This window comes from Hyla sarda, chromosome 11, assembly GCF_029499605.1.
Source record: "Hyla sarda isolate aHylSar1 chromosome 11, aHylSar1.hap1, whole genome shotgun sequence".
NCBI classification, from domain to species: domain Eukaryota; kingdom Metazoa; phylum Chordata; class Amphibia; order Anura; family Hylidae; genus Hyla; species Hyla sarda.
The window spans coordinates 72,908,153-72,932,896 of record NC_079199.1 but is presented as its reverse complement, the minus strand read 5'-3'; the positions used below and the strand labels follow the sequence as shown (position 1 = coordinate 72,932,896).

Below are 24,744 nucleotides of genomic sequence, written 5' to 3'. Positions count from 1 at the left end.
TGATGACAAGGGGATGATGAAGGGGGGTGGGGATGATGACAAGGGGATGATGAAGGGGGGATGTGTGGGATGATGACAAGGGGATGATGACAGGTGATGATGATGAGGGTCTGGATGATGACAGGCGGTGATGATGATGATGAGGATGTTAATGACGGGTCTGGATGATGACAGGGGGGGATGATGTATTTCCCACCCTAGGCTTATACTCGAGTCAATAACTTTTCCTGGGATTTTGGGTTGAAATTAGGGGTCTCGGCTTATACTCGGGTCGGCTTATACTCGAGTATATACAGTATATTGTAAATTTAATAATAGAAGTATTGATAATTGTTGGTATGCTTTCATTTTCTGAATTGCTTCTGCAAACAAGAGCAGCCCTAAGCCAGAGTAGACAAAAACTTGGGGGTACAAATGCCTATTGATGGACTACTTTTTGGCAGTCAGTAGATTTATCATTTCTGCAAGTCATAGGTCTATATTAAAGTGGTTGTCCTATGATGAGATTTTTTTTTTTTTTTTTTACAGTGTTGTGGGGTTTGTGTAAAAATGAAAAAGCCATACTTACCTTCCCTAGTGCCCTGCAGCGGCCGTGCCAACTTAGCCAGTCACTTACCACGACAGTGGTGTCCTGCATCAGTCAGTGATTATTCTGAGCTGGCCAAGGGCGTCTTCAGGAAGTAGAAAGTAGCTGAGGACCAGGGACTAGGAGCATAGGCAAGAAAGCCGTGGGATCTTGGGGTAGGAGAATACGTCCTTATTTTTTACATTACCCTGACATCTGTTTAAAAAGAGAGAAAAAGTGATTCCAGGCAACCTTTTTAACAATGGGTTAATCCAGGAACAATCTCAGATTTTCTTTTAGTACTTTTCCTACTTTTTAGTACTTTTCCTTTTGTAGTGAAGCAGATGCAGTTCAAATAATGAAAGTGTTTTAGGAAAGTGTATATGACAGAAGCAACTTCACAGTTTGGAAGACGACAGATTATCATATATTTTTTTTTTTTTTTTTTTCATGCTCAGTTTATTCCTCAAGGTGACTGGTTCTGTCCAGAGTGTAGACCTAGACAAAGGACCCACAGGCCTAATCGTAAGAGACATTCAGTGGATAGTGATGAAGAAGAGCTGTTAGAAGATGTGCAAGAGCAATCAACAAATGAAGATGAGGAGACTGATGTGTCCAAAGAAAGGTCAGTAATTGTTCAATGGGTATTTGTATGTGTTACCTAAACACACTTAGCTGCATTTACTGGCCTTGTTGTTCATAGCAGCTGATTAGAACTTTCTTTACAGACTTTGGAGGGGGGAGACTTATCAAAACCTGTCCAGAGGAAAAGTTGCCCATAGTAACCAATCAGATACTTTTATTTTACAGAGGCCTTTTCAAAAATGAAAGAAGCTATCTGATTGGTTGCTATGGGCAACTCAGCAGTTTTTCCTCTGGACAGGTTTTGATGAATTTCCTTCCTTTCACCCCTGCCGTCTTTCTCCTTCACCATTCTGACATTCCGTCATGGACTTACTGTTTTGTTTTTTTTTGTCCTGCATCATCTGTTCAGTGCCACAAGAGCCTGTATCCAAGGCCTGTGGAAGCTTCTGGAACCCCCTCCATACTTCAATGGATTATGGAAATCCTGGGCAGTTAACATATGGTTTTACTGGTTGTCTTTTCAAGAGATGCCGAAATACCGCGCCCTGTTGCGTGACTGAACCGTCGTCCCAGGCTGATGGGGAACCCCCCACTTTCTATCTTGTGTCCTGTTGGCTATTATTGCTAGTCAGTGTGTCTGCTTTGTTTTGTCCCTGTCTCCCAATTACTTCCTTTTCCCCCTCATCTATTCTGTCTCTCCCCTGCTATTCAAAGAAAGGAGGAAAGGCACTCACCGCTTACTGTAATTTCTTATCTTTTATTCTTCATAAAGTGCAGGTGCTTTAAAAAGGCATTTCACCCAGCCGGGTGTGGACGCCAGTGCGCGTGCTACAGGTAACAATTGTTTCGCTCTGGCTTGAGCTTCAACAGAAGGAAGGTCTGTTGAAGCTCAAGCCAGAGCGAAACAATTGTTACCTGTAGCACGCGCACTGGCGTCCACACCCGGCTGGGTGAAATGCCTTTTTAAAGCACCTGCACTTTATGAAGAATAAAAGATAAGAAATTACAGTAAGCGGTGAGTGCCATTCCTCCTTTCTTTGTATATTTGGATTCTGGATACTCTTCGTTTTCATAAGTAATTGAGCACCACTAACTGTTATGAGACTGACCTGGTTCACATAGGAGTCACGGGAAGCTTGGCAGTGCCGGCCAGCTTTTTCTAATCTAAGTTGTGATTCTCCCCTGCTATTGTCACTACTTTGTTCTTTGATTTCCCCCATGTCATACTGATGGCAATTGCATTTTATTTTCTTGTAGCAGTCCTGAGAGGTTTTTTTTGGTACCCCTGTCGCCTTTTGCCATGGTTTGTTCCCAGTTCCATATTTCACTCATTTTTTCTCTGCATAGAGACTATTTTGTGATATACTTATGTTTGAAAATGTGAAAAAGAAATAGAATAAAAAAAATAAAAAAACACAGCAAAAAACATAATTGGTAAATGTCTGGACTTACTACTACCAAAATTTAAAGGGTTTGTTGGTAAAAAAAAAAAAAAAAAAATTAACTACTGTGTCCAGCCTGCCTAATAAAATAATAAAAGCTTTAACTCCCCTTAGTCTGCTCCCTTATAGCCTACAGTATCAGGGCGCCCTGGAATTCTGGGGACTGTAACACTGCTTTCCCTGGAGCTGCAAATTGTACAACCCTGGCCAACCTTCTTAATATTCATCCCATACTTTAAATGCCATAAATGTGAAGAAGAGAAATACCCAATGCCAGAACTGCGGGTTGATTTTCTCACTTTAGTAGTTTTTTTTTTTTTTTATTGCGACCGCAAGCTGTTAGATTTTGTTTTGCAGTAAATTTTGTTGGGAAATGAAGGGTATACAATCAGTTCCACAAAAGACAAACCCACATATGTCTCTGTCAATGAAAGTAAACAAGAAACAAATTGGCTGCAACCTCAAAAGGTTAAAGAAAATTTATTGAATATCAATTTTTCACAATTATATATTTTATTTATAATATATCACATTTTTTATTTTTTATTTTGCAGTGCAATAAAGAAAGAAAAAGACAGATTGCAATTCCCCTCAAAGACTAAAGGAGAAAAAATTGCTAGAAAGCCAGGACCCAAGAAGGGATCTGGGAAGATGCCTAAAAGTCAACAAGTCACGCCGAAAAAAAGTTTGCAATCTCCAAAAGGAAGAGGTAGAGGCAAAAAGCCCAATTCTGCCCCAGCAATGGAAAAAAAACTTTTTTCACACATCTCCATTCACAATTCACAATCAAAGGCAGAATTGCATGACGCTTCCTTAGTAGAGCTGGTTTCAATTCCGGGACAAAGCAAGGGTCAGGGCAGGGGCCGAGGCAGAGGTAAAAGCCAATCTGTTGATAGCACTCCTATAGGAAGCCCATTTGCCTTCCGTCCATTTACCCTTGATAATGTTGAGCAGACACCAAAAGGAAGAATAGCAAAATCACAGAATTCTACACCTAGCCACGTGGAGGCCAGAGGAAGAGGCAAAAGACTTATAACAGCTGGTAAGTTAAATTTTCTTTTTCATTCTGTACTAAAAATTTATCCTAGGCTTTATTACCCAATAGGTAATGGCAGTTCCTAATGATACAGACTGTAGGTTTCCTGATGAAAAATCTACTTAACTCTATTATGACTATGGACCTGTATACACGTCGAGGGCGGATGAAAGTTCTCATCTCATCTTGGGTCTTCTAGCGTTGTTCCAAGGTTATTTAGTCACAAGTAGATTGCAAGCTTCAGGAACATGGTGCATAGTTTAAAAAGTAGGTAACAGATATCTTTTTTCAACACTAAAAATGGCATAAGTATTAATACATAAGTATTAATATATATATATTGATCGGCAGTCAGAATCATTTTGATCAACTTGACAATAGAGATTAGAGAAATTAGCCAGGAGGTCCAAGTAGGGAGCTGATTTAATGTAGTAAGAGGGATTGGAAAGGGTGCAAGGAAAAGAGAGGCCACTGCTGCTTCTGATCCCCCAAGCAAAATTGCCAAGTTGGGTAATGATGCGAGGGCCTCAGTATCAGAGATGACTATGCCAGTGGATACTGGTCTCCCTAACAGCCGTGGAAACAGTCCAACTAGTAGTCCCGGGGGATGGTAACGCAGGTAGGCCAACACAGTAGTGGTTGTAGGGGATTCTATAATCAGGAAGACGGATAGAATAATTTGTCGCCAAGATTGCCTTAATCGAATGGTTTGCGGTCTCTCTGGTGTTCGGGTTCGGTATGCAGTGGAACATGTGGACAAATTACTAGGGGGGGTTGGGGATGATAAAAAGTTTGGAGACCACTGGTCTGCTGCCTGACCCTAGCTTTTTATGGAGTGCAGGGTTTTTTTTTTTTCTTTCTTCGCGCTTTTTTGGGGAACATATGCAGTCTGTGCCACCAGCGAATGTTTTGTGCTGTGTGGTCAGACCATACCCCTATGTGCAGATTTTCCTAAGTGCTGATCAGTGAATTATTACTGATCAGCACAGGCATTTTGTTATTTTTTCCTCCTTTTTTGGGCAGGGGGGAGTTTGCGGTCTGGCTACACAGTGCTGAACAGTCGCAGGTGGCACAGGCCAAAAACACACACAAAAAAGCAAAAAAAAAACCCTGTACCCAAAAAAAAGTGCTGATCAGTAATAATTCACTGATCAGCAATCAGGGCAATCTGCACACGGGGTACAGTCCAGCCACGCAGCTCTGAACAGTTGCTGGTGGCACATACAGCAAATGCTCCCTAAAAATTTCACTACACATTGAAATAAAGTGAAAACACTACATTTACATACACCCCCAACCCTCCTTCCCCCCTCCCATAAAATATAAATACCCTGAATTATTTTTGGTGGAGGAGGCATACGCTAATGTGCTTGCCTCCGACGCAGAGACCGCCAATGAGGGAGAGCATAAAGACCTCACATTTTTTTCTCCTCCCCCTTGTCATCATCCAGTCTATTCTTTGTAGTCTATGAGACAGCACGCTTCCAAGCACTCATAGCACCTGCATGTTCTGCCAGCACTCCGCTGTCGGTGGAATGTCCTCACAGAAATTTTCTGTGCAGACATTCCAATGTCTGAACATAGCCTCAGCCGACCTTATACAAATAACTACTGTATTTATCGGCATATAACACAAATTTTTTAGGCTAAATTTTTTAGCCTAAAGTCTATCTGCGTGTTAAACGCCGATAAGCCGCTGCAGTTCAATGATTTAAAGCCGGCGCTTTAAATCAATGAACTGCAGCGGCTTTTGCAGGTCCAGAGACATTGCCGGCTTCTCTGCCCCTGCCTATCCTGGGGTCCAGAGACTGCCGGCGCCGCTGCCCCATTACCTCCCCCGCCCCCAGGAAAGGCAGGGGGAGAGAGGCCGGCGCTGCCCGCTTCTCTCCCCCTGCCTTTCCTGGGGTCTAGAGCCCTGCTGCCGCTGCTTCTCTCCCCCTGGCTATCGGCGCTGCTGCCCCATTGCCTCCCCCATCCCCGGTTTTATAATTACCTGTTGCCGGGGTCGGGTCCGTGCTGCTTCTGGTTCCGGTGTGGCGTCTGAGCCGTTACTATGCGCTGCGAGGCGCAATGACGCATAGACGCCACACCGGAGCCAGAAGCACCACAGACCCGACCCCGGCAACAGGTAATTATAAAACCGGGGATGGGGGAGGCAATGGGGCAGAGGTGCCGACAGCCAGGGGGAGAGAAGCGGCGGCAGCAGGGCTCTAGACCCCAGGAAAGGCCAGGGGGAGAGGAGCGGGCAGCGACGGCCTCTCTCCCCCTGCCTTTCCTGGGGGCTTCTGCGGGGTCAGAAACAGTGTATCGGGGTATACACATGCACACACACGCACCCTCATTTTACCAAGGATATTTGGGTAAAAAACTTTTTTTTACCCAAATATCCTTGGTAAAATGAGGGTGTGTGTTATAGGCCGATGCGTGGTATACCCCGATAAATACGGTAATTTAGGCCTCAAATGTGCATGGAGCGCTCTCTCTCTGGAGCCTCGTCGTATTTCATGGCAACAGTTTATGGCCACTTATGGGGTTTTTCTGTAGTCGGGAAAATTTGTGTTACAAATTTTTTTATTTTTTTTTCTCTTTTTACCACTTTTGAAAATGAAAAAATTGGAGCTACACCAGCATGCTTGTTTAAAAAATGAATTTTTTAACACCAAAATGCTGGGATTTTCCTATGTGTTTCCTTTTCACAAGAGGTAAAAGGAGAAAGTCCCCCAAAATAAGTAACATAATTTCTCCCGAGTACGGAAATACCCCATATGTAGGTGTAAAGTGCTTTGCAGGCGCACAACATGGCTCTGGAGTGAGAATACACCATGTAAATTTGAGAACTAAATTGAGAATTTGCACAGGGGTGGCTGATTGTACTAGAGGTTCTGACATAAACGCTTAAAAAATAATAATAATAATAATCAAAGCATGTAACAAGGGGTGCAGTGAGCATTTACATCTCACAAGTGTCTGACAGATTTTTGGAACAGTGGTCCGTGAAAATTAAAAATAATTTTTTTTTTATTTGCACAGCCCCCTGTTCCAAAATAGGGTCACTTGGTCCTCTGTTCTGGCACGGGCTTTGTAAACACATATGGCCCCAGACTTCAATTCCAGCCAAATTCTCTCTTTAAAAGCCTTATGAGCCTTGTTGTGTGCCTGCAGAGCACTTTATGTTCACATATGGAGTATTTCCATGCTCAAAACAAATGGGGTTACAAATTTTGGGTGGCTTTTCCCCCTATTACCCCTTGGAAAAATGAAAAATTTGGGGTACATCAGCATTTTTGTGAAAAAAATAAAAATTTTCATTTTCACGTTCAAATTTAACAAAAAATGTGTCAAACACCTGTGGGGCATTAAGGCTCACTGTATTCATTTGTTACATTCCTTTAAGGGGTGTAGTTTCCCAAATAGTGTGCCATGTGGTTTTTTTTGTTTGTTTTTTTGCTGTTCTGGCAACCATGGGGACATCCTAAATGAGACATGCCCCCCAAATACCATTTCAGCAAAATTCTCTCCGAAATCCCAAAGTTGCTCCTTTCCTTCTGAGCCCTCTAGTGCACCCACAGAGCACTTCACATCCACATATGAGATATTTCCTTACTCGAGAGAAATTGGGTTACACATTTTGGGGGGATTTTTCTCCTTTTAACCCTTGTAAAAATGAAAAAGAAAAATGGGGCTACAAGAACATGTTAGTGCAAAAAAAAATGGAGATATTGAGTTTACTCCTCCACTCTGCTGCTATTCCTATGAAACTTTCTGAACGTCATTTTGAATGCTTTGAGGGGAGCAGTTTCTTATAATAGGGTAATTTATGGGGGAATTCTCAGAGAAAGTCCCCTTTTAATCCACTTCAAACTGAACTGGCCCCTGAAAAATTCTGATTTTTAATTTCTCGTGAAAATTGCTGCTGAACTTTAAAGCCCTCTAATGTCTTCAAAGAGTAATGTCTGCTTTATGATGCTAATATAAAGTAGACATATTGGGGGAGATTTATCAAAGTTGTCTATGTCCCGCATTAATATAGACCAATCTACAGAGGGTTAGTCTGGTCTATTGTGCACCGAATTTATCAAATGGCGCACAGCTCTTGATAAATTCTGTGCACAGACTGCATGATCTATGCTTTAGTCTATATTTAAACCTGCTCCAACATGGTCTGACATTTCGGCGTACTTTCAGCCTATGCGACTTGTCGCTGAAAAGTCGCACTTGATAAATTCAGCACCAATGCATTTTTCAATGCATTTCAGTCTAAAATAGACTTGCATGCATCATGTTCTAAAAATCCTCTAGAGCAAAAGTCGCAGAAGAGTCGCACAGATTTAGACTGCGACTTTCTGTGCGACAAATTTAGACAAGAAAAACCAGTCTAAATCCTTTGATAAATCTCCCCCATTGTCTATGTGAATCAATATATAATTTATTTGGCATGTCCATTTTCCTTACAAGCAGAAAGTTAGAAACATGGAAAATCTTCATGAAATTTTGGAATTGTTCACAAATGATAAGAGTATAGACAAAAATGTACCACTATCTTAAATTAGAATGTCACGAAAAAAACATTCTCAGAATCAGAACAAGTAAAAGCATCTGAATTATTAATGCATAGTGACACAGGTCAGATTTGAAAAAAAAAAATGGCTGTGTATTTAACCCCTTAAGGACCCTGCGTTTTTGCACTTTTGTTTTTTCGTCCTTACCATTAAAAAACCATTACCATTTCAATTTTGCAGCTAAAAATCCATATGATGGCTTATTTTTTTTCACCACCATTTCTACTTTGTAATGACATCAGTCATTTTACCCAAAAGTCTACAGCGAAAAACTAAGAAAGAAAAAAAAATAATTGTGTAACAAAATTGAAGAAAAAACACCATTTTGTATCTTTTGGGGGTTTCTACGCAGTACATTTTTCGGTAAAAATGATACCTTCTCTTTATTCTGTAGGTCCATACAATTAAAATGATACCCTACTTTTATTGGTTTGATTTTGTATTACTTCTGAAAAAAATCTACTTGCAGGAAAATTGATACTTTTAAAATTGTCACCTTCTGACCCCAATAACTTTCTTTTTCCACGTTCGGGGCGATATGAGGGAAAATTATTATTTTTTTTTTATGTTATACGTTATCTGAAGTTTTTATCGATACCATGTTTGTTTTGATCAGACTTTTTGATCGCTTTTTAAAAAAAATGTTATTGGTATAAAAAGTTACCAAAAAGACGCTATTTTGGACTTTGGAATTTTTTTGTACTTACGCCATTGACCATGTGGTTTAATTAACTATATATTTTTATAGTTTGGACCTTTCGCACGCGGGGATACCACATGTTTATTCTTATTTATACTGTTTTTTTATTTTATTTTTTTTATGAGAAAAGGGGGGTGATTCAAATTTTTATTATCAACTTTGAACACAGTGTCTAAAGGGTTAATAAGGCACGGCACCAAGATCGGCGACGCACGCTATTGGCCACGGGTCATGACCGTTGTTAGAGGCCGGTCACGACCCGCAATGACGTGACCCCACGTTATAGAAAGGGAGTGAACTCAGTGTGTACGGGTACGCACTGGGTCCTTAAGAGGTTATGGTCAAAATGGTCTGCATCTTTAAGGGGTTAATATAATGTATAACTAAAATGTACTTTTAGTTTCTTGGTCTGCTACATATATATATTTTGCGTTGTTACAGGAACAGGCATATCAATTATGTGTGCAAACTGTGGGTACCGCCAATCCCACATCATATACGACCTTTGTTGCAGGAACGAGGCTCCCATCCTATTTGAATAATGTTGCAGGCCTCGTTCCTGCAGCACAGGTCACATATGCTGCGGGATTGGCTGTACCCACAGATAGATATATATATATCAGTGTATAACAATCATTTTTTAAACTAAAATGTTTAGCTTAAAGTCTATCTGTGTGTTATATGCGTGTGTGTGTGTTAAATTCTTTCTGGCCCCGCAGAAGCCACTGCGGTTCAATGATTTAAAACGTCCGCTTTAAATCATTTAACTGCAGTGGATTCTTTGGGGCCAGAGTCCCACTGCCGCCCGGTTGCCATGTCCCTCCCCATCCCCAGCTTTCATATTTACCTGTACTGTCCTGTGTTCCTGCAGGCTCCAGCGGTGTCCTGCGCTATCGCTGTGCACTGACGAGTGACGTCCTCAACGCGACAGAGTATGAGCAAATCCCCATAGCAAACCTAGCCTGACATGGACAGAGGGATCAGGAGAGAGCAATGTGGTTAGACAGAAAAGAAATTCAAAAAGAAAGGAACTTCCTGTAAATCATACAACAGCTGATAAGTACTTGAAGAATTAACTTCTTAAGGACCCATGACGTAAATGTACGTCCTGAGTCCGCTCCCGTTCTATAACGCGGGGCCACGGCGGGTCGGCCCCAGCCTCTAACAATGGCCAGGACACGTGGCTAATAGCACACGGCACTGATCGCGGTGCCGCGTGCTATTAACCCTTTAGACGTGGCGTTCAAAGTTGAATGCCGCGTCTAAAGTGAAAGTAAATCTTTTCCAGTTAGCTCAGGGGGCTGTTCAGGATGTCTGTGGATGTCCCGAACAGCTGTAAGACAGCAGGAGGGTCCCTTACCTTGCCTCCTGGTGTCCGATCGCCAAATGACTGCTCAGTGCCTGAGATCCAGGCATGAGCAGTCAAGTGGCAGAATCATTGATCAATGGTTTCCTATGAGAAACCATTGATCAATGTAAAAGATCAGTATTTGCAGTGTTATAGCCCCCTATGGGAGCTATAACATTGTTAAATGATCTGTATTCACTTTTTTTTTTGCAAGTCCTGGTAGGTAGAAACGGCTGATCGGCACTGCTCTGTCTCTCTCTGTATGGATCGGAAGTGATTCGCAAGGGGGACTGCGTGTGGAGGTGCTCAACTACTTGGAGATGCAGACTGTCCGAAATGAAACAGGTAAAGAAAAAAGCGTAGTGGCACTCACCAGTTTGATTACTTCATAGATTGCTTTATTCCGTAAGAAGGTGCATTCACGTGGGCGGCATCAGATCCGGCCGGACCGGGACACCAGTGTGTTCGCTTGCTGGGTTACAATTGTTTCACGCTTGCGCGCTTCAACGGACCCTCCCTCTCACCGCTTCCCTCACCTGTATATGAACACCTACAGCAGGCGACGTCAGAGGTGGGAGGGATTACAACAAGCATCAGTTTAAAACCAGTTACAAAAAACTACATTTAAAACCAACAATCAGTTACAAGAAGGTGCCCAAGTCTATTCTATCATTAAGACCTACATTATCCTGTGCCCGAGTTTTTAAGATCCAGCGGGCCTCTACTTCACGTAACTCTTTAACAATATTCACTCCTTTTCGCGGGGTTAACCGTTTGATCCCTGTAAATTTTAATACACTTGTGTTACCATCATGGTCTTTTTTAACGTGCTCGATCAGGCGCGGGGACCCTTTACCTGACCCTACAGACCAGACGTGCTCTCTGAACAGAGTGTTCATGGCACGTATGGTACTCCCAATATAGAACTTACCGCACGTACATATGATTGCGTACACCACATAACTGGTTCTGCAACATATGTACTCGGTTATCTCTTTGGTTACCCCGCCCACTGTCACATTTTTGCCAGAAGAGAACTGAGGACACCATTTACATCTCTTGCATTGGAAATTACCTTTCACTGACCTTTTCTTTAACCAATTTTCAGAACTCACTTCTTTAAAAAAGACCATGATGGTAACACAAGTGTATTAAAATTTACAGGGATCAAACGGTTAACCCCGCGAAAAGGAGTGAATATTGTTAAAGAGTTACGTGAAGTAGAGGCCCGCTGGATCTTAAAAACTCGGGCACAGGATAATGTAGGTCTTAATGATAGAATAGACTTGGGCACCTTCTTGTAACTGATTGTTGGTTTTAAATGTAGTTTTTTGTAACTGGTTTTAAACTGATGCTTGTTGTAATCCCTCCCACCTCTGACGTCGCCTGCTGTAGGTGTTCATATACAGGTGAGGGAAGCGGTGAGAGGGAGGGTCCGTTGAAGCGCGCAAGCGTGAAACAATTGTAACCCAGCAAGCGAACGCACTGGCGTCCCGGTCCGGCCGGATCTGATGCCGCCCACGTGAATGCACCTTCTTACGGAATAAAGCAATCTATGAAGTAATCAAACTGGTGAGTGCCACTACGCTTTTTTCTTTACCTGTTTCATACAGATCATTTAACCCATTCCCTAATAAAAGTTTGAATCGCCCCCCTTTTCCCATTTAAAAAATCTCTGTACATAAAAATTAACATGTGGTATCGCCGTGTGCGGAAATGTCCGAATTTTAAAAATATATTGTTAATTAAACCGCACGGTCAATGCCGTACGCACCAATAAATTCCGAAGTCCAAAATAGTGTATTTTTGGTCACTTTTTAGATCATGAAAAAATGAATAAAAAGTGATCAGTAAGTCCGATCAATACAAAATGGTACCGCTAAAAACTTCAGATCATGGCGCAAAAATTGAGCCCTGCAACCGCCCCATACACAGAAAAATTAAAAAGTTATAGGGGTCAGAAGATGACCATTTTAAACATATAAATTTTCCTGCATGTAGTTATGATTTTTTTCCAGAAGTACGACCAAATCAAACCTACACAAGAAGGGTATTATTCTAATCGTATGGACCTACAGAATAAAGAGGTGTCCTTTTTACCGAAAAATGTACTGTGTAGAAACAGAAGCCACCAAAAGTTACAAAATGGCTTTTTTTTTTTTTTATTCTATTTTGTCTCTTTTGGGTAAAATGACTGATGTCATTACAAAGTAGAATTGGTGGCGCAAAAAATAAGCCATCATATGGATTTTTAGGTGCAAAATTGAAAAGTTATGATTTTTTAAAGGAAAGGAGGAAAAAACGAAAATGCAAAAACAGAAAAAACCCGGGTTCTTAAGGGGTTAAGAATATTAGTAGAAGTAATTTACAAATCTGTTTAACTCTGACACCAGTTGAATAAAAAATTAAGTTTTTTCCAGTGGAGTACCCGTTTAAAGGGGTTATCCAGGAATAGAAAAAACTGAGCTAAATTCTTTCTTAAAGCTTGTCTCCATTTACTTAAAAGGAACTGAAGAACCACACCGAACCTGGAGACAGACGGGGAGCGTTTTTAAAAGAAATTGGCTCTGTTTTTCTATTCCTGGATAACCCCTTTAACTAGTGGCAAAATACCTTAATTGATTGAGACCACAGCCAATTAAGGTCAAACCGGTTGACCTAAATTCCATTGATCTTCTATTACATATTTGACCTTAATTGGCTGACCTGAAGTGGTCTCATTATTCAATTAGCTTTACTTTGCTCCAATTAGAGCAGCTACTGTATATTTCAAAACCTTCTTCCATTCATTCAGGGCATCATATGGCCCCAGGAGGGGCACAACGCTGAGTGACTCCATGGCGGTTGCCGCTCGCAACCACTGTACAAAACTCCTGTGATTGTGAGCTGGGACAACTTGAATTTAGGAACTAAAACAACCATTATCCCTTAAATAAAAAATTAAGAGGTTTCACATATTTCACAAGGTAATCCCACATCCGTGGCATACGTATTCACTTCTGTGGTTTACATCCTACATTAATAGTCCAAGAAGATTTTTGAATTTTTCGTTTAAAACCAGTGCATACTGCATTAATTACAATCACATTGTTCCATCACAATTTATAAATTACATTATTGTCCCTGCTGTCACTGTTCTCTGCTGCTGCAAATGACAATGTGAAGTATCTTTAATTTCTGATGAGAAACCTCTGCAAATGTTATGGATTTTAGTGAAATTAGGAAAACTGTCAGCCTTTCATTGCTTACTGTATTATACATAACACTGATGTCCCCGTCCACGGCTCTCCTCTGACCTCCGCAGTTAATCAGGCCAGCACATCTAAATGCTTAAAAAATAAATTAAATGGGGACAAAAAAGTAAGATGGAACAAAAAAATTTTTGATTTAGAACAAATATATAATTTTTATATCTGCAGCTGCATTCTCTGTTCCCTATTAGCTGCCAAAAATGTTCCCTGCTTTACTATTTGTTAAAAATATGATATTTGTTTCTTACAAAAAATTTTTGTACCCCGCAAAATAAAGAAAAAAATGCCTGCAGGGAAACACTACCAAAGAGGGAAAAAATGCAATTTCCACACAAAGGCAAACAAATTGGAAACCTAGGTCTGTTTTTATTACAGAGGGGCACTTGACAGAAGGTGCTTTGCGCTAACCAAAGATCCCTTGGCATGCATCGTAGTATACTATGTGGGATGATATGCTTTTGTTCCTGGGTGTCATTGCCTGATCCCTCTATCCAATTATGTAATTAGTTTCTAACTTTTTGGTTCTAGTTTTTTTGGCTAAAAAGTGTGTTCACTTATTTTGAAAAAATGTTGGACTCTGTATAAATTACTAGTCAGACCACACATGGATATTGTGTTTAGTTTGTGGCATCTGTATATAAAAAAAGACATGACTAAATTGGAGAGGGTGCGGGGGAGGAGGGCAAACAAGGTAATTACTGGACTGGCTGAATTAGAATAAAAGACAGTTGATCAAACTTGGGGTTATTTAGTTTGGAGAAAAGATATCTTAGGGACTATGGGGGAGATTTATCAAAACCTATCCAGAAGAAGAGTTGTTGAGTTGCCCATAGCAACCACTCAGATCGCTTCTTTCATTTTTAACAAGGCCTCGGCAAAATGAAAGTGATCTGATTGGTAGCTATGGGCAACTCAGCAACTTTTCCTTTGCACAGATTTTGATAAATATTCCCCTATATGTACAAATATATTAAATGGTACAGGGATCTTTTTATACCTAGGCCTGTAACAATGTCAAGGGGTCATCTTCTACATCTAGGTTATGCCGGCACCCTGCAGTGTCCGGAATGTCCACACAGAGATTCACCGTATGGATATTCCAGCGTATTGACATAGACTTGCTGAGAAAGATGGGTTACTATAAGCAGAGAATGATGCAGACTACTGCGTAGTAGTAGATGGTTAATATTTGCTTTAATAAAAGTAATTAACAAATCTATGCAATTTTATGGCACCTTTCGATTTTATAAAAAAAAAAATATATATACATACATACACACACACATATACATACATATACATTTTCCTGATTATTTATGTAATGTGTATGGCAGGAGCTTTAAATGCTATCATTCACATGACTAGAACACAACCTTGACAGTAATAAATAGCAGAGAGGAGCTATTGAATTATGTGCTATTATGCCATTTATTACTTCTTTATCATTCTGTTTAGTGCCTTCTTTTTGCCCCATTGTCACTCATTGGGGGAGATATTCAAAAACACTTTTTTTTTTCTCCACACATTTTCAAAGGTGTCTTTTGCTGCTTTGAAAATATGAGTTCATTTTTGTGCTACTTTTGGTTTTTTTTTTGCACCCAATTTTAGCACCAAATTATTTATCATTTTTTTGCCACCATCATTTTTTATGCGCCAACATTGCCGAGCTTGGTGACAAATTTTAAATCATGGTAAGTGGAAGTATCTCACATAATATTCCATGACTCTAGTGCTCATACAAACAATGTATAAACAGAACATGCCCAGGGATTAAATGAGTGCAGAAGCACTTACTATGAAATAAAAAAAATATATGTATATATATTTTTTTACATTTTATAATTAATAATTTTTCAACAATTGATTAAATAACACCTTCGCCCTGCCCCCCCCCCCCCCCCCCAAAAAAATGACAAAAAAAATGTATAAATAACAGAAATGGTTGTTGCTTTTTTGTTTATGTAAATTTCATGTTTTTCATGTTATTTACAAAGGTGAGAGCCCATTTTACATAATCACGCCCACTTTTACAAAACTGGTGTGACTAGTGTAAACCTGGGATCATTCTTATGTAAAACGCTTTGTATATCTGATGGAAACTTTTTGCCCAAAAATTTTGGCATGAAAAGTGACATTTTTGACGGGAAGAATTTTGAATATAACCCCCCATTGTCTCTGCAATGCACTTTTGTTCAGTAACCCCTTAGTGCCAGTGCCTTAGTGACAGTTTGTTCCCGTTAGCAATTTAATGCCCTCTTTAGGTCTCTTCAGGTGTGGGGCAAGGTGCCCAAAATAACTGATCTGCTGCTTGATGGGCTTTTTTCCCGGTGAAATGGCAATGTGCACTGTTCAGTTCTTCGCTGTTGAGGTTTTGCAAAGGAGAGCCCTTTGTGAAAGACTTATGTGGTGCTCACTGTACCACCTTGTGTCCTCATTGCCAAGTACTGATACAGACCAGCCTGATGACGTGATTGCAGCCAGGTGTCTGTAAAGGAGGTATTCCAGTCCCTCAAAACGTATCCCTGATTGGAACCTGGAAGTGCCATACAGCAGGTGGGTACAGGAGCTCCATGGTACCAGCAGGAGCAAGGAAGATATGCGTTTTCTCCTCGCAAAATAATTAAATACAAAATAAAAAGATATACATATTTGGTATTACTAGAATTGCTATATTTTGTTACCCCACAAATAAAGTGATAAAGTCATATGTGTTATCTTGGGTATGGTGACGGAAATATCAAAAATAGGTTGTGGCTCTTGGGAAACAAAGAAAAAAATTTGATTAAAAAAAATTTGTATTACCACTATTATAATTACCCATATACTAAAGTAAATTTTGTATAACCTGACTACAATTACTTTTTATATATAAAATCTTTTCTTGACATTTGTTCTTGCTTATTCCACCAGAGATTTCATTAGCAGATAAAGGAAACAGGAGGAGTTCTGGAAGACAGCATGGTGTACATGAGTTATCTGCCTGTGAGCAGCTGGTGGTGGAGTTAGTGAGGCATGATGACAGCTGGCCTTTCATGAAACTGGTGTCTAAGATCCAGGTATTTTTATTTCAATATTTGAGTTGCATAAATAGTGTTAGTAAAATATTACAAATCCTGCTTGCATTTGTAGGTTTTTGTGTCTGCACTACTTATCATGCATTGTGCACTAGCTGTGTGTTTTGTTGTTTTTAATTATTTCATTTGTTTCATCATTTTTATAGGTTCCAGACTATTTTGAGATTATCAAGAGACCCATTGCCTTAAATATTATCCGGGAGAAAGTCAACAAATGTGAATACAAGTCTGCATGTAAGCTATTAGAACCATAAACTGGTTTATCAATTATTATTATTTTTTTTCTGTTTACACTTGGAGATTGTCAGATTTTCCTTTTTTCTGTTAAAAACAGAAGCTATAACTCAGTCAGAGCCTTGTTTTATTCTCTAGTCTAGCAAAATGCTCCTCTATATGCAATTTCTCCATTTGTATTGCCCCTAAGTAATAGTGCCCGCTTTGTGCCCACATATAGTTTTAGTCCACTCAGTGTCCCATATATAGTTTTAGGCTCCACTGTGTCCCATATATACTGTTTTTATAGTCCCCCCTCTGTGCCCTCGTATATAGTTATAGATCCCTCTGTGCCCTATATATTGTTATAGGCCTCCCCCGTTTTATAGTTAGACACCTATGTGCCCCCGTATATAGTTATAGGCCCCTCTGTACCCCAGTATATAGTTATATGTCCCTCTGTTCCCCAGTATATAGTTTTAGGCCTTCCCCCACCCCCCAATAGACATACTGCCTCCTGCCATATACAGTATATGGCTGTAGGCAGTGTGTCTGTGTATTGCCCCCTGTCCTGACCACTGCTCCTCCAGTCTGGGATCAGGACCTACTTAGCAGTAGATCCCCGAACCGGAGTAGCAGTGGTCATAACATTGAAGATGGTGTGCTGGATAATTACTGTCCTGGCTGCCAAGAGTGGACTGACGCCCACCTATGTGTAAGCCACATTCATATAGATGCCATGCCTACATACAATAATTAGGACTTTCAATACATGAATAAAATATAGAATTCTTTTTGTAAAACTGTTTATTTTACTGTTAAAATTATCTTTATTTTGTGAGTTACTATGGTAACAACGATTCCCAATTTCTTTTGAGTGTTTTATTTTTCTACTTTAAAAAAAATTTAAACTTTTTGTAAGAAAATTAATATGCATATAATTGTGCTATTTTGACCCCTATAACTTATTTTTCCATATGCAGGGCTGTATCATGGTTTCAATTTTTGCACTGTGATCTGTAGTTTTTTTTAATCAGGGAAAAAATCTAGACGAAAGATTCCATTTTAACCTCTTAAGGACCAAGCCCATTTTGACCTTAACCCCTTAACGGTGCATGACGTAAATGTACGTCCTGGTGAGCTGGTACTTAACGCATCAGGACGTACATTTACGTCCTATGCATCCGATCGCGCGGATGTCCTCCATTAACCCCTCAGATGCTGTGATCAATACAGATCACGGCATCTGCAGCATCGTGGTACTTAGAATGGATGATCGGATCGCCCGCAGCGTTGCCGTGGCGATCCAATCATCCATCATGGCGGCCCAAGGTCCCCTCACCTTGCTCTGGCCATCTCCCGGGGTCTTCTGCTCTGGTCTGCGATTGAGCAGACCAGAGCAGAAGATGACCGATAACCCTTATCAGTGCTATGTCCTACTAAAAATAGTCCCCTATGGGACTATTAAAGTGTAAAAATAAAAGTTAAAAAAAAAAAAATTTGAAAAAACCCCTCCCCCAATAAAAACGTAAATTGTCCCATTTTCCCTATTTCACCCCCAAAAAGTGTAAAAAAAAAAAATAAAAAATTTTAAAAAGATTGTATACATATTTGGTATCGCCTCGTGCGTAAATATCCCAACTATTAAAATAAAATGTTAATGATACCGTACAGTGAACGGCGTGAATATAAAAAGTCCAAAATAGCTGCTTTTTTTATAACATTGTATTCCAAAAAAATTTTTTAAAAGTATTAAGTTTTATCAGCAAATATGGTATCAATAAAAAGTACAGATCACGGCACAAAAAATGAGCCCTCATACCGCCGCTTATATGGAAAAATGAAAAAGTTATAGGTTTTCAAAATAGGGGGATTTTAAACGTACTAATTTGGTTAAACAGTTGGCAAATTTTTTTTTTTTAAGCGCAACAGTAATAGAAAAGTATGTTATCATGGGTATCATTTTAAATTGAATTGACCCAAAGAATAAAGAACACATGTCATTTTTACCGTAAATTGAACGGCGTGAAAATGAAACCTTCCAAAATTAGCAAAATTGCGGTTTTCTTTTTAATTTCCCCACACAAATAGTACTTTTTTGGTTGTGCCATACATTTTATGGTAAAGTGAGTGATGGCATTACAACGGACAACTGGTCGCGCAAAAAACAAGCCCTCATACTAGTCTGTGGATGAAAATATAAGTTATGATTTTTTGAAGGCAAGGAGGAAAATACGAAAACGTAAAAATAAAATTAAGGGGTTAAGGACCAGGCCATTTTTTTTTTCCCGCATTTTCTCTTCTCGCCTTCTAAAAATCATAACTCTTTATATTTTCATCCACAGACTAGTATGAGGGCTTGGTTTTTTTTGCAACCAGTAGTCCTTTGTAATGACATCACTCATTTTACCATAAAATGTATGGTGCAACCAAAAAAATACTATTTGTGTGGAGAAATTCAGAAGAAAACCACAATTTTGGAAGGTTTCGTTTTCACGTTGTACAATTTATGGTAAAAATGATGTGTTCTTAATTCTGTGGGTCAATACGATTAAAATTATATGCATTATTACATACTTTATTATTGTACCGCTTTAAAAAAAATTGCAAACTTTTAAACCAAATTCGTTCATTTAAAATCCTTCTATTTTGATTACCTATAACTTTTTCATTTTTCCATATAAGCGGCGGTATGAGGGCTACTTTTTAGCGCCGTTATCTGTACTTTTTATTGATACTACATTTGTGTACATAAAACTTAAAAAAAATTTACTTTTTTTGGGCATAAAATGTGACAAAAAAAAGCAGCAATTTTGGATATTTTTTTTTTTTTTTTTTTTTTAACCTTCACACGGTTCACCCTACGGGATCATTAACATTATATTTAAATAGTTTGGACTTTTACGCACGTGGCAATAACAAATGTTTATAAAAAAAAATATGCCTTGCATTTTTGGCTCAGAAAATCTTAACTAAGGAGGACCCCTATAGATTCAGGGGACATTTTGGTGCCTTGTGCCACACATGGGCATAGTAAAAAAATAATAAATAAAAAATAAACAGGTTTGAAAGCATTGAAGGGGGGACATTGTATGTCACACCCCACTATACAGCTTACAACTCCAAACAGTCCATTTCCATACATCCACTTCAGTGGGAAACTTTCCCTGATCCACTTCAGTGGGAAACTTAAAAAGTACCTGTCAGATCCCACAAAAAGTTATATTACTCAATACTTTAATCCTGATCATGTACCTATAATTTTTATGCATCTTGCACCTGTATTTCTCTCACAAATACCCCTTTCCGCTTGGTTTTAATCAACTTTTGTGGAGGTGGCGTGTCAGTCATTTCCCTCACTACATGACTCCTCTTTCTACTTCAGTCTGTTCAGTCACTGGGAGTGAGCCTGGGCAGTCATCCAATCACTGAAGGCTGCTCTGTAACCCCTTCCTTTCTGTTTTCATGCTGTACATGTTACACAGAGACAATTATTATTGGAGTTTGCCTGTGGTATACCTAAAACACCATGGTGAGTTTATAACAGGGTAAAATGTGTAAAAATATAGATCTTCCTTAATTTGTGCAAAGGATTAGTAATAAGTACAGTAGTTTTTTATGCATACCTTTTCTATCAGAGTAGAGCAGCTGTTCGAACAGTGTTTTACAAACACAAATACAGCTGAGAGCTTGCTGTATTACATACAATAGGCTGCAGGCAGTATCACTCATAACATACTTAGATACTCTGTTGTAAAGTTAGTATCTCACATATTAGGCGATTTTTAAAACTCATTTTAAGGTATAATGGAAAAACAACTTTTGAGATGTCTATCAGACATGTCAAAGTTGTTGATCGCATTGGGTCTCACTCCTGAGACCCGCCGCAATGGTAAATTATTAGCTGGGGAAGTGAGGGCATTGCGCTCCACTCTGCTGGCTGAGAGATCCGTCAATTTCTCTTCTATGCAGAGAAATGTACGGACTGGCGGGGAGTGAAGCACAATTCCCCTTGCTTCCCTGGCTAATAACTTATGATAGCAGCGGATCTCAGTAATTCGCACAGAGATACTTGTCAGATGTGAAAAATGGGCTTTGCAAGAAAGGCCAAAGTTAGCTGGATTGTGAAGAGGTGTTATTAGATTAACACTGAGGATCTTGACTTAGAACTGGTATAAATTTTTTTTCACATTGTTAGATACTTTTGAAATCAAAATTGTAATATTGGCCCAGATTTATCAATATGCCTGTCTTAGATAAAACAAAAAGTTTCTGATTTTTATCTTAGACAGATGGCAACCAATCACAGCTAATCTTTCATTTTGCCAGAGCAATTTGAGAAAAGAAAGCTGAGCTTTTATTGGTTGCTATCTCGGAGACAAAAAACGGACACATTTTTTTGTCTCAAATTATTAAAACTGGCCCATTAAGTTGAAAAGTTGAGGCAACCACACATTATGAAATGTGCCTCATTGTACGTTTCCACTGACCACACATTTATTAGTAATCCTGTTATTTCTTGTAGATTTGCTGAATCATTTTTATGCTCTAGTAACTTACTTAATAGTAGAAAACTTACTTAATAGTAGAAAAATTTGAGCTTTCTAATTTTTTTTTTTTTTTTATTGCTTACAGATGAGTTTCTGGCAGATGTTGAATTGATGTTCTCTAACTGCTTTGAGTATAACCCTGTTAATAGCAATGAGGCTAAAGCAGGAGTTCGACTACAAGCCTTCTTCATGAATGAAGCTCAAAAATTGGGCCTGGAGATAACCCCAAACATGCAGTCTTCAACTCCTCCCCCTGCTAAAAAGTCCCGCATCTGACTTCTGTCAAACAAGTTCTACCAGAGATCATAAAGTTTTTATTTATAATTCTGCTGTCTTGTTGAACTCATTTTCCAAGCAATACACTTGGCCATACAAGCACTGATTACTCTTACTATTCATTACTGATGGCAAATGCATCAACTGCTCAGTAGGGTTTAAGCCACATACATGTTTGTTTATAGAAGTATATATGTATATCAGAGATACAATGTACTGTTGAATTAACTTGACTTTTTCTAAGTTTTTGTAGTTTTTTAAAAATATTTTCTCATTGAAACTTGCTGTTTATATTAAGGAGATACAATTGATAATAGATTTTCTATCTGAACACTACTTGGGTTGAGTATACTGGAGTATTTTTTTGAGAGATGGGCTTTACACCTTTAAGAGTATTTTGTGAATCTTAGCTATTTATTTAGCATTTAAAGCATTTGTGAATGGTTTATATGTATCTTTTTTGTATTTGAAGCTCAAGCATTGTCATTTAACTTTTAGCTTGTCACACAGACATGTAAAGGGTTAAATTGGTTGGGGTCTCAGTGCTCAGACAACTCCCAATCATTAGTTATAGCAGGATGAAGCGCACGGCAGTGCAAATCACTGTGAGTTTGTGTGCAGTCCAACTGATCAATACAGGGATCTCCGACCAGTCTTCACTTTTGACATGTCCATGTGAAATATCAAACGTTAATTTAAATGATAGTAATGATTTATTGTTGTGACAAACTTTTCCATCCACAAATGGATGTCTACCCCCCCCCCCCTTCCCCCCTCCTCATGTGACCAATAAAGGCCTATTGCAGGCTACTAGTACAGTGATATCTTCACATGCAGATACCTGTATTTCAAAGCAATAAAAAATTTTTTTCATCTTTCTCATAATATATTGTCTAAGTAATAATATTTTAAGACCGTATGTGTTTAATATATAATTGTATATGTCTATAACATGTGGTGCACTGGTTTCAATCCAATGATTACTGGAAAGTCTGTACAGTTCTAATATTACTTTTTACAAAGAAAAAGAAAACCTAATACAGAGCTTCAATAGAAATGTAGTGTGCTGGCACTGCTATCCCTCAATTATGACTCCCTTGAATAGTCCATGTGTCCAATCTAGCTAGCATTGTGTCTTCATGTGGTGGTGCTCATGTACTATAAAGATATTCAGATGTATACAAATCCACTTGATAAAGAAGAAAGTACAGGCAACTCACCACGTTGATGTAACTTCGTGTTTATTGCTGGGGCATGCAGGCAAAGCGGTTCCACGCCGCACCGGGATATCGAGCGTTGGGCGTTTAACGGTAAACGCACTAGCGCTCGATATCCCGGTGCGGCGTGGAGCCGCATTGCCTGCATGCCCCAGCAATAAACACGAAGTTACATCAACGTGGTGAGTTGCCTGTACTTTCTTCTTTATCAAGTGGATTAGAAAACATAATACAGTCGTCTCCCGACATACGATCGTTTCAACATACGATGGCCTCTCAAAGCCCATCGTATGTTGAAGGCGGCATCAACATACGATGCTTCTGTGTGTCGGTGGGGCCATTGCAAAAATGGCTGTCTGGCATCACTGACTGCTTCAGCAGCAGCCGGATAGCCATTTAACCCCTTAAGGACCAGGCAAATTTGCACTGTAGGACCAGAGCGTTTTTTGCACATCGCACCACTTTCACTTTAAGCATTAATAACTCTGGAATGCTTTTACCTTTTATTAGAAAGGTGGAGCGGATAATCCGATCACAAAAAAGTGGAACTTCTGAAGGAGCGCAGACCTCTAAGGGTTAGGTTAAAATGAACGGTTTATTTATAAAAGATGCAACGCAACATAAAAACAGCGTTTCCAGCCCGTACCGGGCTCTTCCTCAGGCATTAATGGAAACAGATAGTTACACCTATACATTTAAAACAAGCTTGTGTTTTACTTCCGGGTCAGGTGTCAGAAACCCCGAACCGGAACCGCATCCAAAGTAAAAGATGATACTGATGAATATTGAATAAGATACAATAAAATTAGAGAGAGAACATTGCTACATATGTGGCTATGCTGGGAGAGATGTGTATGGATGAAGTTTGAAACATTACCGGTGTCGTTTAAGAAGCCGGTGGCGCAGGCGCAAATGGTATTGGTCTTCTGAGCGGCTGACGGTCAGATGTAAAAGATCGTAGTTGACGCATGCGCAGCAGTGTAAGTGAAGGACCTGGAGGCTGGACTCGTATGGTACTTCTATGTCGGTAAGGACCGTTGGCAGGTTTCATCAAATTACTTCTTTTACCTCATTTATCCCATAGGGGGACAATGTACGGAGTGTAAACATCCAAAATATCTCCAGTCTCTTCAGCTGTTCAAAGCGATTGTTAGCCGTTTTAGGTACAGAGTCAATAGGTTTAATAGTGATGGCGGGATCTAGTCCTGGGTGTGAAATAGTGGTATGTTTAGATAATCCGTGTAAGAGAAATTGTCTTTTCATATTTAGCCTGTGTTGATTTAGTCTCAGATGAAGGGGTCTGGTGGTCCGACCTATATATTGGAGTGAGCAACGGGTACATTCTATCAGATAGATGACATAATATGTGGTGCAGTTGTGATGATGTTTGATCGGGAATGTATCACCCGTAGTGGTAGATTTGAAGGTAGTGTGACCATGGCATATTTGGGTGCAGCATAGGCATCTTGATTTGAAGCACTTATAGCTTCCCTTCTTCTGTGATATTCCAGGGATACTAAGATACTAAGCAAAAATGAACAACAATTTATCCTACAAACTAATTTCAATAAACCCTATTTCTATCAATTACCAAAGATACACAAATCTTTGACTCATCCACCCGGTCGTCCAATTATCGCCTGCACCAATGCTACCAACAGTAATTTAGCACACTATTTGGATCGCTTCTTACAACCACATGTCACCAGTCTTCGCAGTTATCTAAGGGATTCCACCCAACTTATCGAACACCTACTCCAATTACCTTGGAAACCTGAATACACCCTTATCACATGCGATGTTACCTCACTATACTCCAATATACAACATGATTTGGGTATCAAATGTGTTTCGGACGTCCTTCAGAAAGATTCTTCCATCTCCACCAATCATCGTGATTTTCTCGTAACAGCATTATCCTTTATTCT

The 24,744-nt window shown here is 39.5% G+C and overlaps 1 protein-coding gene across 2 annotated transcripts in view; it reads left to right on the top strand.

Annotated features, from left to right (window-relative positions):
* BAZ1A (bromodomain adjacent to zinc finger domain 1A) overlaps positions 1 to 22,495 on the top strand; it is a 353,746-nt gene extending 331,251 nt beyond the window's left edge. The window contains exons 24-28 of one of the 2 annotated variants that reach the window (XM_056545400.1): positions 1,024 to 1,190; positions 3,147 to 3,634; positions 16,397 to 16,542; positions 16,707 to 16,794; positions 21,409 to 22,495. In XM_056545400.1, coding sequence (XP_056401375.1) covers positions 1,024 to 1,190; positions 3,147 to 3,634; positions 16,397 to 16,542; positions 16,707 to 16,794; positions 21,409 to 21,599 — 1,080 coding nt within the window. In that variant the 3' untranslated portion in view covers positions 21,600 to 22,495. The remainder of the gene's footprint in view (positions 1 to 1,023; positions 1,191 to 3,146; positions 3,635 to 16,396; positions 16,543 to 16,706; positions 16,795 to 21,408) is intronic. The other variant, XM_056545399.1, reaches the window with a different exon arrangement.
* The last annotated feature ends 2,249 nt before the right edge of the window (positions 22,496 to 24,744 follow it).